The sequence below is a fragment of the Simochromis diagramma genome, unplaced genomic scaffold, assembly GCF_900408965.1.
Source record: "Simochromis diagramma unplaced genomic scaffold, fSimDia1.1 OVJJ01000602.1, whole genome shotgun sequence".
Classification (NCBI taxonomy): Eukaryota; Metazoa; Chordata; class Actinopteri; order Cichliformes; family Cichlidae; genus Simochromis; species Simochromis diagramma.
Window position 1 is genome coordinate 4,643,623 of NW_024387040.1, and position 16,267 is coordinate 4,659,889.

At 41.5% G+C, this 16,267-nt stretch overlaps 1 protein-coding gene across 4 annotated transcripts in view; it reads right to left on the reverse strand.

Moving 5' to 3' along the window:
- Positions 1-15,991, reverse strand: part of prex2 (phosphatidylinositol-3,4,5-trisphosphate-dependent Rac exchange factor 2) — a 94,579-nt gene extending 78,588 nt beyond the window's left edge. For 2 of the 4 annotated variants that reach the window (XM_040043684.1, XM_040043682.1), the window contains exon 1: positions 15,537-15,991. In XM_040043684.1, coding sequence (XP_039899618.1) covers positions 15,537-15,674 — 138 coding nt within the window. In that variant the 5' untranslated portion in view covers positions 15,675-15,991. The remainder of the gene's footprint in view (positions 1-15,536) is intronic. The other 2 variants (XM_040043683.1, XM_040043686.1) reach the window with 1 other exon arrangement.
- Positions 15,992-16,267: the final 276 nt, after the last annotated feature.

The window sequence follows — 16,267 nt, forward strand, 5'->3', positions numbered from 1 at the left end:
CAAACAGATAAAATACAAATAGCATGAATAAATAAATGGAGGCAAAAATAAAACTGAAGTATTAAATAGATTTATGTGCAAAAGAGCTGAGCTTAATATGCTGGTTTGATATGTGAGATGACCTGATGTGCTAAAATTATTATTACTGTTAAAATAGGTCAGCTGTTCAAGACTCTGATAGCACTTGTTAGGCAGATTTGTAAAACACTACAAAGGGAAAAAAGGATCTATGTCACTATCAGTATTAAAATCCTATATCAGTCAGGCTCTACTATTACGCCGATTAAACTGTGGTAAGATTCATGAACATGAAGGCAAATTTACAAAGATGAAAGAAAGCTGACGCAAAAACTATTTTTTGAACCAGATCTATTCAAACCACATCCACCGTGACAATATGATGAATTATAACTCAATCAATGGCCTGTCACACCAGTCCGAGCCAATGCGACATGGCAGACAAGAGAGACTGAAGTACAATACAACAGACTGACGCTGACATTTCAGCAGCCCATTCATTGGACAGAAAGCAACAACAGCAGTTCTGTAAACATCAACGTGATCAAACTCCACACTGATGCGCAGTCACCTCAAGCAACAAAAACCTACATCTGTCTTTGCAGTTAACCCTAACCATGGGCATCCGCTTACTGCCCCACCGAGGGCCATAATGCCATCTGTCGCCCACTGCAGCCACACAGCAGGCAGCCTGACCTGAGCAAGCTAACATAATACAACCACAAAGCATGTTAACAGGTTACTTTAATGAGCACACAAGCCAAGAGTTATTCCTTGCCACTGAGATCTAAGTGAGCGCCTGTGACTATAGTAAGCTTATTGAACAGTTTCACTTGATTAATTGTGAACAGATGGAAAGCGGGTGGCGCTAGATTCGTGGTAAAATCTACATTTCAAGCTAATTACAAAGCCAATGTTCTGTTAACCGTTGTAAGAAAACAAGCCGACGTGAAAAAATTACTGAAATCTTTTTAATCACACAGTACTGACGTCAAGCAGCACTTCAAAAGGAAATGCACAAGCAAATGTACGAATCTAGATTTGTGGTTGGAACGGGGAAAGAAAGAAAACGAGTGGGGCCTAAATAATCAGCCTTTTTGTTGTAGGCCAACTTCATGCTGATTACCATTCTGTAGCTGCCTTGCCTCACAACTCTGCCACTCACTAGCATTAGCATCTGATTAGCAATTCTAATATGTACAAACACTAAGCAGAATCCGCCAGGCATTCGCAAAGGCCCGCCGGGGCTTATAGTGTATGACCTCAGCTGAGCAATTTTCATCAAAACAGTGCTTCCTATCACCAAAGACAGCCTTTATGAAGTATCACTTCTAATAATGAAAGGTCTACTCGACAGGAAATAATCTCTATATCTGCAACTCGCTAATTATCCTGCATATCTGCAGTTAAGAAGAGCTCTGCTGCAGAACGTCAGGAGACACCTCGAGATGCTTATCAGATTAAAAAAGCATGAGACAAAATCGGATTGGACGGAGATAATAAACTGCATGACTTGTCAAATGAAGAAATGTTTTGTTACCATGAAAGGCTTGTGCTAAAAAAAAAAAAAAAAAACCATCAGTCTGGACTTTATTCCTAGAATTGTGGATGGCTCGGGCTTGATTTGTGGAAACGAACATATCTCTTCCGAACCGACTGCCAAAAGTGCCTTGTTGATGTTGTTAAAGAGACTAGCTCTGGAACAGCTCCACGGACAGTGAATGGGAATTCGACTGGCTGAATATATGGACACAGTAACAGTACCCAGGGTGACCATTGCAACACCTAACAGCATGTATCTAAATCGAGTACTTATGTCATCCAAATCCAGTCTCATTTGGTTAGTGGAGTGTCTCTTCACTGCATCTGTTTTGTGGCTTAAAGCTTTGGTTGTAATATTATTAACAGTTCTTGCCAATATGATAATAATTAGTAGCTTGAAACAAACTGCATTGAAAATTGATTTTATAATCATTTTTGAAGGTCATTTTCTTTAAACCTCAGGTATAATTTAATGTGAGTTCATTAAAACAAAAACAACAACAACAAAAAAAAAAACAACCTTCTCACTAATCTCCTTCTTATTTGCTATTCTGTCCTTGTGAAAAGTGAAATGAATTTTTTTGTAGGATGTGTTTTCTTGCAGCAGTCCACTGTGTCTGGGCACTGACCACTGTTGAATCGCAAACAGACTTCAATGGCTGCAGAGCTCAATGGGAGCCGTTCATGGTCAATGTCATGGCTTCTAAGACCAAAGATGTAAAGAAACAAGCATAAAATACTGAACAACAAGTTGTGTTTCTTTTATGGAAGGTCTTTGTGGTTTAAATACTCTTTTCAATCACTACCAGATTTCTAAAAGATACTTTCTCAGAATTTTAGTGAGTAATTTCAATTTTTAATCATTTACCAACTTTTTTTTCCTTCTTTCATGAAAATGAAGGAAAAGAGTGGCCTTCAATACTCTCAAGTATGTTAGAGTATTTACTACTGCTGTCAATGTAAGTATGAAATAATGTCAGATTTCAAAACCACAAAATGTCATCAATTAAAAAAAATCAAAAAAAAAATCAGTCTGCTCTTTTAGCCATATGTGCAAATCTCCATATAGGGGAAAAAAAACAAGTCTGTTACATTTGCTGAGATCAGCAGGAGACTTTCAGAGTTTGAGAATTAATATGTGAACATGATTTGGTTTTATAATGTGCTTTATGCCATCATGCATCACAGGTTCTAACTGAATGACGTAGTGAATGATGGTCAGGTTAGTGTTGCTTTTTTCAGGAGTGGGACTGTTCCTCCCTATCAGCACATTAAAGCCGCTGCAACATCAGTTGCAAAACCATCAAACTGTGGGAGAGAAATATCTTCAGAGGTGCCCTTCATAGCAAGACTTTCTAAATACTGTAGCTACTGTGGCAGATAGAACCTGCACAAGTTTACCTTTGCAGGGAGTTCTGATGTCAACAATCAGGCAAGTGAATGACAAAAAGTATTTCTAGGATTTATCTGAGTCTCCTGATGCTTTGAATCCAGTTAAATTCTGCTATATTTAGTTAACAATAGTTCTCACACTGAAAAAGTGGTGCTTGGTGTCTTAATGACAACTTAAAAAGGAATAGATCCATCACCCCCCTTCCTACTCATTTTCACCTCTAGCGTTACAGAATCCCGAGGGCTGAGAGTGAAACTCTGTTTCTGACATGATTGTTGATGCAGTGCCAAATCAGAGGAGGTTAAAAAAAATAAATAACATGTTAGCATGTACTTTTACTTGTGCAACAGTGTGTTCAAATCGAATACATGCAATGCACTACAGAGTACATGGATGGTATACTATGTATACTTAGCAAAGGGTAGGTTGGTTATTGTTCTGGAGGTCTGTGAGACTGAGGTTTTAGCAATCAGTTTTCCCCAGCGATTGCCATCAACCCCCTGCAACCATTCCCAACTGGATGTGGAAAACTTATTTTTCCTTCATACCTGATGGTTGCAAGATGGCCATGAACTGGTCTCTAAGCCAATGTGACTGGGGCCTTATTCACATGATCCTAGATAATCACCATGATTGGCAAACGCCCCAAAATAGCTGAGAAGTTAATGTCGCATGGTTAGTGGTCACATGTCTGTAAAACCTCAATAGAAGTCTAAGGGAAAACCACTTTTTGTCTTGACCACTGATAAACACTTTCTTGCTTAGTTTATGGGCTCAGTCACTCGTTTTGGGTGATACTGAAAAAATATTAAGTCTACTGTGTTAATCTTGGTCCTATGTTTTAAAATCAAGACAGAGTTTTGCAGCCAATGACGACAATGACAATACTCATATTGAGACTTTAAACAGGACTCGAGAAACCAACGGGTGATGTCATGGCAGCTAGGTCCATCTTTTATACCATCGCTAATACTGGCACAGTTTTTTTTCTACTCGTTGATGTAACAGATGTAGCATTGTTTGGTATTTATTTGTGTTGAGCTGTCACCTCGAGTGTATAATTATTCAGCTTTAAATGTGTGGTTGGAAGCACTACGCAGTTTAAGAGTAGTGTACTACATGGAAATGCACCAATAGAAATATATTCAAGCAAAGGTTGCTATTAGGACATACAGTACAATCTTTACGATCCATGAATTTCCATCAGCAGCATCCAACAAGAAAACTCTTAGAAATTGTGTTCCCTCGGGCCCAGGTATAATCACCTGGATTGTCACTTTGATGGCTGAGGGTGGGGACAGCACATTAAAACCCCATTAAAGTTTTCATTATTCTGCAGAGCAGATGGGTGTGATGAATAGTTCGGTGCAATCGCTGCATGTGGCCCTACATGCTATTAATCAGCAAAGGCCTACATGCTGTGGGCCGCAAAGGCACAGTAATGTAAATCGTTGCTTTGCTCTTGCATACAGTGTTGTTCTTATTTGAGAAGTTAAATAATCTGACACTAGGATTAGGAATAAGAAGCTGAAATCAGGTTAAGCAAATAAAAGAACTACCGACTAGACACTTAGACATGAGTGACAGCTCACTCAATATCTGCAGGAGTCGTGCAGCTCAGATTACACCCTGCGTCCTCTGGACTTCAGTGTCATATACAAAAGTAGAACAACAGACAGGCTAGCCAGAGGACCGAAGTAGTTCAGGACATTTTGTGAATGGATATTATGCAATGCTGTCCCCGCGGCACCTCTCCACCAGACTGGAAAGATACAATCGGCGGAACTAGCCCCTCCCCTTGTTTATGTTTATCTCTTTGTCAATGAAACACATGTATCAAGAAAAGGAGTTTGTCAAAAAACGGAGGTCACTTGCTTCCTCAAATAAGTAAGCTAGCAATGACATGACAGGAGGACAATGACAGACATTCTTGCGCTCCAAAATAAAGGATGTGCACATGAACGCTGTATGTGCCGAGCCAGAGCACATGCTCGTGTCAGAGGCTGCGAAGAATGTGAAGTGCATGGTTGTTCGGCATGCCCAGCAGAATGCGGTGGCAGGGTAGGAACCACAGAGAGAGGGGGGGGGGAAAAAAAAAGGAGTGCTTAAAAATAACCAAAAAAAGAGCGAGACAATGCAAACAAGCTGCTCTGATTAGAAAAGCTGAAAAAGCTATGTAGCTGCTTCGATGGTGCAAAAATGACTTTGAATTGAGTACAAAGCTAGCCTCAAACATCTGTTAATCCATTCAAGTTTGAGCCATTTAAAGAGTGGGCAGGAACACAGGGTGTGTTTGATGTATCAAATGGAAAACAACCATTTTAAGTCCTTGAGGATCAATTGGTGCAACTGTAGAACACAAAGCTCTTCCTAAAATTAAAGTGGTGACGCAGCTTTAATAAACAGAGTAAAAATATTATGTGAAGTAACACATCTGTCAGCACAACTTGTGCTCTTAACAGCATTACGCTGCTTCTGCTGTAATGTGGGATCTGTTGCTCACTACTGAAAAAGGTCCAATGGAAGTTCATTGGCAGTGGTTCTTCTGCAGCGCTCCAGAAGAACAAATAGGCCTTTCTATGAGCCTATTAGAGAAACTGGCCCTTTGTCCATGGACAATTGGCTGATCTGCTTTGTTGTGGTGACTGATAAACAAACGTACACATAAACATCCTGTGTGCACCCCCCCAAAATAAATAAAAAAATAAATTATAGGCACATCTCTATGCACTTGTTATCATTCCATCACAATCTGTGATCTAGGGTGTCTCATCAGCAAATAACAAAGATGAGACAAAAGCCATTCAAAGCTGGAGACAGACACATAAGCATGAAAAAGTCCACTGGAGTGAATCACTAGACTGTGACGCTTTGCTCATTAACATAACTGTGTTTTAGAATACAGTGTGTGTGCTTGTGTATATATATTGGATATATATTTCTGTCTACCACCACAGTAGTCTAAAAAGTAAAGCAGAGTAATAAAGGACAGCCGGTAACAATGGTGTGAGCTGTTCAGCACCCCTAGGTAAGCTTTGAAAGCACCTGAGTGTGTGAAGGTGCTGCAGTGGTGAGAAGTGAAGGGCAAAGATGGAAGGAAAGGCAGGAAGAGGCATTGAAAAAAAGAAGGAGAGAGCCTCTTTGACCTTTTTAACATCTCTGTAGGGAGGATATGAGTATATGTTGCCTTTGCCATTTTTCCCGTGCAGAAGAACTGCTTTTGAATTAAAACAGTATTAAGGGCTAAATTCAGAGTAAATCACCTACACACATGTCTATGACGCACACAAACACACGTATCCACACACCCCAAATTCCTGGCAAGCAAAAACTGAATTTCCTTCAAATACTGACTAGAGACAAACAGTCTCTGGTGCAGAGATCACACTGGGAGACATCCGAAAAGAGAGAAAAGGCTCTTTGTAGCAATTCCCGCAATAAGCCAGGTCCCTTCCTGGCTTCAACAGGTTCTGATGACACCTCCTAGAGGCATCCTGTGCTTCCCATCTCATTAGTCCTCTTTCCCAAGCTGACTTTTTCTCCTCCACTGGGAATGTATACAGGAAACACACGCTATAAATACAACAGGGAATGTTAATAATTCCAACTTGGAAGCAGCTATTAAAGCTCATCTTTACAACTCAATAAAAGCCTCTGGTTTTAATTTACAGCGGAGTACACAGTGAGAATTCATTTTACATGATCTTCTGGTAAACAAAAGTCCTTTTATCTGTATAATATGTGTTATTTTGGGAAGCTGTGTGTATAAGAACTGAGAAACAATTAAAATACTGTAAAATTTGACATTCTCACAACAGCATATAAAATACAGTGGTGTGAAATATTTGCTCCCTTTCTGATTTCTTTCTTTTTTTGTTTTTGCATTATTGTCACATATAAATGTTTCACATCATCAAGCAAGTTTTAATATGAGCCAAAGACAGACCGAATAAATACAAAAATGCAGTTTTTAAATGATTATTTCAGTTTTTATGGGCAAAAAAAGTTGTCTAAACCCACCCTGGCCCTATAGGAAAAAGTAATTAGCCTTATAGAAAAGTAAAAAAACCACCACAATCTAACACAAAGAAATACCTGAGAAACAACATTGTTGACATCTATCAGTCTGGTAAGGGTTACGATGCAATTTCTAAGGCGTTGGCACTCCAGTGGACCAAGGTGAGAGGCATTATCCACAAATGCAGAAGACTTTGAACAGTGGCCAGCCTACCAAAATGACTCCAAAAGTACATTTGGTGATCTTTAATGGCCTCCTCATTCAGGAAGCCATAAAAGAACCCAGAACATGATCTGAAGAAATGCCGGCCTCACTTGTCTCAGATAAGGTCAGAATTCATGATTCAACAATAAGAAAGAGACTGGGCAAAAATTGCGTCCATGGGAGAGGCCCTAGAAGAAAAAGAACTCAAAGGCTCATCTCACTTTTGCCAAAAAAGACATCTTGATGATTCCCAAGACCTTTTGAAGAGTTTTCTGTGGAGTAACGAGACAAGAGTTGAACTTTTTGGAACATTGGTTTTCTGATAATTTGGCATAAAACACAGCTTCACATAAAAAGAACATCATATCATCAGTCCAACATGGTGGAGGTAGTGTGATGGTCAGGGGCGGCTTTGCTGTGTTAGAACCTGAATAACTCGCCATAACTGATGGAATCATGAAGTCTGCGCTCTATCAAAAAAATCCTGAAGGAGAATGTATGGCCATCAATTCATGCCCTGAAGCTCAAGCACAGTTTGGTTATGCAGCAGGACAGTGATACAAAACACAGCAAAAAGTCCTCCTTTGCATGACTCAAACAAGTAAAACGAAGGTTTTGGAGAGTCTTACTCAAAGTTCGGACTTAAATCTGATTGAGCTGGCATGACCTTAAAATAGGACATTCATGCTCAAAAACATCCAATGTAGCTGAATTATAACAATCATGCAAAAAAAAGAGTGGGGCAAAATTTCTCAAAAGCAATGTGAAAGACTCTTCACCAATTATTGCAAATGCCTGACTGCCAAGGGTGGCATAACCAGTTATTAGGGTTAGGGAGCTTTCCTGAAAAAGCCCGGAACAAAGTTCTGGCTTGTGAAAGAAATATTAGACCAATAAGCAATGTGCTTTGAGGCATCTCTAAGAACTCCCAATTGTCTGTAAAAGTTAGAAAAATTCTCCACTTTGATGTTATTGCTGTCCTTTCACTGACCCTGGCACCAAGTACATTCATAAACAGCTGGAATGAAGCAATTTATCTAATGAATATGTCTGTGTCCAATGTCTCTGCCTGACTCAGCGAGCTGCTTTCACAATCGACACTGAAGCGAAATGAGCACATGAGCATAAAATGATCCTTGCGGTCATGTCCACAGAGCTTAATACCTGACAAGTTGTGGGTCTGTTTAATTTCACCCATCGTTGTACTCCAAGTGGTTAGCAAGTTTAACATGTTAGGAAGATTGCGAAATTGGATATTAGGTGGGGAGACTTGCCTCCAGTAGATGAGAGTACGTTTCCAGAGAGCAGGGCTTCAATCTCTATGTGCAGTCAAGCAAACCATCACCCACTGATTGCTGGCGATTCCCAGCAGAGGCACACACACAGCACACTGTATTGATCTCCGAGATGACTAAACAGAATTGTCAGCCTCCTAATCTGTGGCGCGCTCCCAAGCATGACTGTCTCACAGCCCGATTGTTCATTTGATTACCATTCAAACCTTCCAAACCATCTGCAGGAGGCCCCCCTGCCACCCATTTCAGCAGCACTGGCAGGAAAAATGAAACCTGCAGCGTCAGCCTCTCTCACACATGACAGAACTGGACATTTTGTCAAAGGAGAACTAAACAACTACCCTGCCAGTTTCTCCCCAACTCTCATTCTGCCCAACCACAACTGCTGAGTGTATTCCCACCCAAATAAATCTCCTTCCTGACAGGGTTCAGCTCATCATTGCTGCTTTTTGGACTGTTAATGACCAGATCAGAAAGCACCACACTGAAGGAACTCCATTATTTATTATTATTGTTCATAATGTGGTGAAAGTTTTCTTGCCAACAGACAGTACAGTCACCAAGACTCTAGCCTTGACTACGAAAGGACAGTGTAAAATTAACATGTCTAATATTGGGGCTAATTCATCCTTCATACAAAGTCCAGCAATTTTATATCTTCAAAAAAAAAAGAAAAGAAAAAAAAAAAAGGAAGAAAGCCACAGAAAGGATGTCTGCAGACAGAACTTGTTTAGAAACAGAGAGACACTTGTCTTACAGCAAATCTTATTCAACTGCTTAATTAAATAATTGACGCTAAAGTGGAAATTCCCGTCACGTCTGGCTAACTCTGGTTGTGTACAGAGTCAGAGCCCTGAAGTGCAGGACGGACAGAGACATGAATGACATGGAAAGTGTGAGTTTGAACCACAGAGGAAATATGGAAGCTTGTCTAGACATAGTCAGCAAACACTCCATCAAAAAAGAAAAAGACAAAATCGGATTGGAGAGTGTAGCAGCAAAGAGCCATAGCGTTTGTGAGATAATTGAAGACATGAAAACACATGGCTGGCAATTACTTCCTTTTTTTTTTTTAATGGCAATCGTTTAATCCGGCTAATGAGCAACATATGAATATTTTGTTTAGTTTAGAAACATGCTTTCATTTTTTCCAGGGGTGTTATCCAAAAGGATGGTAATGCTACGGGCAAGTTCACAGCACTGTGTCTACCTCAATCTCGCCCTTTTGTATTTGTCGCATGCAGGCACCATGTGACAACGCAGCTGGCACAGGTCAAATCACATCCTTCCTTCTCCTCTGCCCCCCCCCCGCCTTCTGAGCTAAGCCTACTCTATGGATTCAGCACAAAGGTTTATGCAGCCCTGACGCCTATGCAGTTAAGCCTCCTGGTTGCTAAGTGGCCGCGTGTACAGTAGCACAACACTGCTTTCCATGGCCAGTGAAGGCATCGGTGGGGGGATTGTATGTGTGTTTAAGCAGGAAACATGCAGCACAATGTAAAGATGGGAAGGTCCAAGAAGGAAGGAAATCCTGCTTGAAAAATGGCCTGAGACAAAAAGCAAAAAGTGCTTTCTGCTGTGTTAAAATCTGCTAGTGGGACTTTACACCAGGTCCTTTTGGAGAACCACAGAAACTTTTTCATTTTTGGATCTGCACTAAAAAAAATATCATAATATTTAGGGTCTTTTTGCAGCAGAAGAGAAACTCTGAGTGCCCTTTCCAAACTTTGGTAAGTATATATTGATTGGTCAAACACAGAAAAAAAAAATCCAATAAAACCAACTGTAAAGGATTAGCTTTTATGGTTAGCCTTTAAAAACGGACCAAGATACACAAGAATGAGCTGAGACTGGAACCCAGGCTTTATGAAGTGCATATTTCCCCTCAGCTTCCAACTACGCATTACAAAGCAAAGTAGAAGAGAACAAGAAGACACTGAAACAGGATTACAAGACAATATAAGTCCGCAGCAAGCAGTGACATTGCATTCAATTGGGCAGCCATTGCGTCACTTTCGCATTTCCTATTGGCAGTGCAAATTTAACACAGAAAAAAAAGGCTTGGGCATATGCGATTCCCACCATGTAACTCTCAAAACTGTTTGGTGGACTGATGACAGAGAGAAGGGAAGATCACAACTGCAAAGAGACTTATCGAACGATTTGCTAAATCTAGGATGGAAAGGTGAATGCATGAAATGCTTGCCAAAGACACTGATGCTACTCAACACAGCACTGCTCAGTAAAGAGAAGGACAAACCTTCCTTAGTGTTTTAATTGATCTAGGACTCGAGGCTCTTGTCTCTCCAAGCTAATCTTGGCTGGCTAAAAGGCAGATTTAGATTTAAGATATGCTGCTTAACATAATATATTATAATGAATATATTGTTTATACCATATATTGTAAAAACAAAATTACAAAAAGGCACAAAAAGTGCCAGCTTGGAGTAGTTTACAGCCAATCAGAGAGAGAATCACTTAAATTCAGGAAGAGAACCTATGAAATTGTTCAGTAATGTGAGAGGTACATCCTTGCAAACACAGCATAAAATGTAGGCCGCTTGTGTAGTGCCAGCAGCGTTGCAATTAAAATGCAAGTGAGCCGCTCCATCAGTTTGGGGGCCTCACAAGGGGGACACAAGAGAGAAGCTGCCTGTATTCTTGGAGAGGACAGCCTGACCAAATCCAATTAAAAAGAGTCAAGGAGAACCACGTCTCACCTCTCCCTCGCTTCACTTCTGTCTTCTAGTTAGTCTCTCACCAGCATACGCGTGTGTGTCTGCAAACCTGGATCATAGCTAAATGAAGAAAGTCTGAAGTTTAAAATTCTGCTCGGTGGCGAGGAAACGTGGCTCTAGCCAAACAGCGATCCATAAGTGGAAAAAAAAAAAAAATACTCTTCTTTAAAGGCTATCCACGGGTGGAACATGTGCAGCCACCACCTGCTCTGGGAGCAACGTTGAAAAAAAAAGGAATAACAGGGGTTTGTGACATATGAAAGGGCAGAGTGTATAAGAGGCAGGTGTGGAAGCCATAACATTATGAGGCTATCATCCGCTCTGGAGAAGAAAAAAAAGGAAGTAATTAAGGAATAAAGAGGGGAGCAGTCGGGGGAGATACAGCAGACTGCCTCTCTGTGGAATCGCTTATCACACACTGCAGCCTATTATAGAGACAAACTGATGTAAGCAACAGTAAATGGCTATTGGTAGGCTCTCTGCGTGAAAAACTCAGCCCCAGTCTCATAACTATACAATCCCAGTCTAACAGCATCATGCTGAAAATGCCCCGTCTTGTGTTACGTTTCATACACAACTTTGCTTTTGCACTCTTTGATCCAGCGTCTCCAACAAGACAACAGCTTTTAACATTTCTGGCTTCTGATCCCTACCACATGCACTAATTCGCTTTTTAATGTCAATAAAACGTTCATCCCTAGTATGTATTCAATAAATAATACATCTCACTTCATCTATTATTTAACAACAAATAAATAAATAAAAGGAACTGCTTAATTTACCTGCAGACTTCCATTAGAGCAAAATATACATGGCATTTTAATTCTTAAACATGGCGGCACTGAACTCTCAAACGCACACGTATACACGCACAAGATTGCGCTTTCTCTGTTTACAAGTTTGCTTTCTCATCTGATCAGGATGCAATGATCAGATCAACAGAATCTTCTCTTCCTGTTTCCATCATGCACAAGAGAGAGCTGAATTCTCAAATGACATCCACGGATTATCAGACAGGAAAGGGATGGGAACAGGAGGCTGTGACCTTCGGGGGTCATCTGCTGAGAGGCGACGAACCGCCTCCTCATTCGGCCGGTTATATGTTGCAGGAAAAAAAAAAAAAAAAGGGAAAAAAAATTCCTGGCCCAGCGGCACATGCCAGAGCAACTATCCCAGCCATGTAAATAAATCCAAACCCAGAGGGACCGCAGTGGAGCCTTCAAATACAAATACACAGACAGAGTTTACTTGAATACCTGGGTTTTCTAGGAGCTAACAGCATTTTCCATTAGGCTTCATTTCTAACTTCCTGCAGGCGTATTCACATGGAAGACACAAGTGATTTAAAGTGCGGACCAACAACTGCTGCACGTCCAGTCCAGAGAGCACAAGAATAACCTGTATGTTGTCTGTGCACGCGCATGCAATGAGGTTTTTCTTGAATTTCTTCCCTTGCTGATCAACAGTATCTAAGATAAAGGCAAAGGTACGAATTCTACAGCATTGCAAGGTCTAAAAACCACATCTATTCAATTTCAAGTTAGTCAAAGGATTAAAAATGTTTTAAACATTACACTCATATTACTCAGGCTTTTGTTGGGTAAGGAAGGCAGCAGCTAAGGGACCACTTAATGCACTGCAAAGCTCTTTGGAATATATTAAGTTAACTTGTGATCTCCCTCCAGAATTGGGACATGAAAGGTTTCCCCTATTGTAGCTTCTTGCATGCTTCTTCTCTTAAGTGCTTATCATGCAAGCAAATGGCTTTCATTGTCTCTCCATCAATGGCAAACATTGGCAGTATTTTGTTTGACAGTGTGGCTAAAAAACTGCAGACAAGCAAAGACCTCATTAGAATCGCTGTTTACATTATGCCTTGATTTGTTCCTCCCATTGAGGCTTTTCTAAGAATGACTATCATTTTATTGGCTCGTAGCTGTCCAAGATAAACACCACTGTCCACCACCACCCACTATCTCTTGCTATAATCGTTCATTATATAAGATAGGAAAGACATATTACGGACAGCTTCCCTGAAGCCTTCCTCTCACTGTCGGAATACTGGGGACGTTTAGTACATTAGGAGGAAAAGGTGGTGTTTTAATTCAGGACAATGCCCAATTTAAACTTTCCCAGTAGCTTTAAGATATAATCTACATATTTTCCCACAAGACGTCGGGTAGATCCACACAATAGGCGCATACTATCCTGGGACAAACTGCTCTAATCATCCTTGTTCTCCATGCTGTTTTCCACTACCTTAAAAGTGAAGTATGTGCGAGGTGCATTGTGTTTAAGTCCCACAGATCGGCAGCAACAATCTTTGCTCTTCAGTTCAACTTTGCCTACCGACCGGAGCCTCATTGTTCTCCAGCATTTCCTAACCTCAGAGGAATTCCTCCTCCAGGAAATATGCTTTACAAGAGAAGGCACCAAGCCCAGTTACTCACAGAGACCACCCCCCTCTACCCTTCACCCTCCTGGCAACATCTGCCCTGTGATCCGCTGTACCCTTTTCCCTCTCAACCCTTTAGCGATATCGTGCGTAAACATCTTCAAGGCCTCCGATGCCGCACAAACTGGGCACCTCCAACCTGACCTCGAGACATTTAGACTCTTGGCAGTGGAGTAAGAAAAAGACAAGTATGTGTTTGTGTGATCGGATGAAAGTTTTCAATGTGACCCTTTCTCCACAGGAGGGCTGTCTTTGATCATCCTGAGCGTTTCTGACGATGCCCTCCAGGATCTCCCAGAAGATAAAACCGCTGATAAGAGCGGATCTTTGTCTTCTTCTTATTCTCCTCCTATCTTTTTAATCATTATCACTCCACTAAACCAACTTAACTCACTATTAAGACTCCAGTCTGATGCTTCCAGCATGGCATTCCCAGCCAGAACAGAAAGCCCTTGTAGGGATCAGTCACCTCTGAAATCAATCCCAGTTCCAGCACTACAGGGGAGATAAAGAAGGGGAAGGGGGAGGCTACATTCCCCAACCCCCCATCTCCAGGACTGAGGACACATTCCCCTCATGTAATCACCTCCTCAATTTCTCCACTGATGTGCCACTTCTAAGAAAGGCTCCATCTCCTCTCTGGCTCCTCTGTCCTCCATTGGAAACATCTGGGCGGTGGCGGCGGTGGTGATGGAGGGGTCGGGATGTACACATTCATACATGTGGTCTGGGAAACTGCAGACCACAAAGTGCCCCCTCAACCTTTCTTCACAGCAAATTTCCCACCAAGCTGGGAATGCAAAAATATGGTGAAAGGCAAAAGGGCACAGGGCATCGCATTAAAGTGTTCACCGCCAGGATTAACGTCCTACACGGCCACTTGGGCACATTAAAACACTCGATAAGCAGCAGTGCACAATGACGACTTTTCACAGCTTTTTGGTTTCAGCAAAATCGCCACATCCTCCTGTCTTTGAAGTCAGGCGTCACTTCATGTAATGCCATTAAGTTGACAGCCATGACTCTGCCGTGCAGAAACCAAAAGTGTTATGCTTTAGTGCAAACCTGGAGTTGTGCTGCCAGCTGAGTGCTAACTCCAGCGGTTTGCATTTGAGTCCACCTGTGCTGTCTTTGGCAGAACTCACTCCTGCTGGATTTAATAAGAAGCTGGCAAAGCCGGTGACTAAAATGCCCTCCTCTGTACTTCTTATGAAGTGTGTGGCAAATTGGGTAATTACTGGACTGAACAGATGCTGTAGAGGGCACAAAATAAAAAAATAAAGAAAATACACACTGAGTAGAGATACAGATGCCATTTAAACAAGTTTCCTAAATGAATTGCACTTCAGTGACTCTGAAGATGGCAAATAAGCTTTAAGGTAAAGCTGTACACAACATAGAATGATGTACCTAAAAGTCCTGGAAACATTTATTTCTTTGTCTTGGTTGACCTGCCATTTATCCTAATGGTTTATGAGGGCCAGACTAACCACTGTGAGCTTAGAGGAGCCCATGAGCAGACTCCGAAAAGGATTAAACATCACAGTGGCTGTGCAGGAACTAAAGCTGTGCCATGCCTCTTTGTGACTGCTCTTCCAATTTCACACTTGCATTTTCAAAGGTAAATGTCTCCATCAGTAGGATGGCGTCACACAGTATTACAGACAACTTTATGGCTCATGTTATGCTCACAGCGCAGCAGCATGCAGGGTTTGTACAGGAGAACGCGCAACACTTCTTGCCCTGCAGGCTGATGCACCGTGCATACTAAACAGGCTGGCTGGTTTGTGTTTATTGCGAGGCTTGTTTTGTTTTTCCCCGTTAAAGTATGCACTCTGAGGGTTCTCTGTTTAAAACCGTTCTCATCACTCACCGAGAGAAACTCGAGCGTCCCGACATAGTCCCGCTCAGTCTTTAAAAGTTCGTTTAGGACGCACACTCGCAACCGCAGCTGTTTCTCCAGGTCCTTCCCGCTTTCAGCTCTGTGCTCACTTCTGCCTTCCTCAGTCATTGTGAGTATATATGAAGTTATTTCCTTCAGGAGTTCACAGCTTCACATCACACGGCGAGTTTTAATGGCAGAAGTGTAAAGTTTGCAGCATGGTCAAAAACAAAAAAAAGTCAAGGAGCAACCGGTGCCTGTGCTCTTAAATCCACAAAATGTAGGGAAAAGAGCGAAACGCAGTGTAAGAAGAAAAAAAAAAAAGTTAAAATAAAAACTTTTAATAAAATAAAAGGTTTCTGAAAAGCAGCTTCCAACAAATTGTGTGACTGACCGTTGTACAACAACTGGACACCACTTAGTGCACCGAGTCCATGTGACTCCTTAAATCTTCATCCTAATCCAGCCTCCCAGCAGCTTTTTACACGGAGGACCAGTGTAAAGGCACCAGCAACACTTGTCCTCTTGGTGCTGGTTTCAAAATAAAACCACGGGCGTTGAGAGGCAGCTAAACGCCAGATCAGATAAAAATGACCTCACGGTCATGAAGATGCTCTAAAGTTGATCTAACTGCCAGCCAGAACTGCGGAAAGGATACTCACTGTACACCCCGGTGCTTAGTGTGACTCTTTTTGTGCTTTTAATTTGAAGGAACGCTTAGT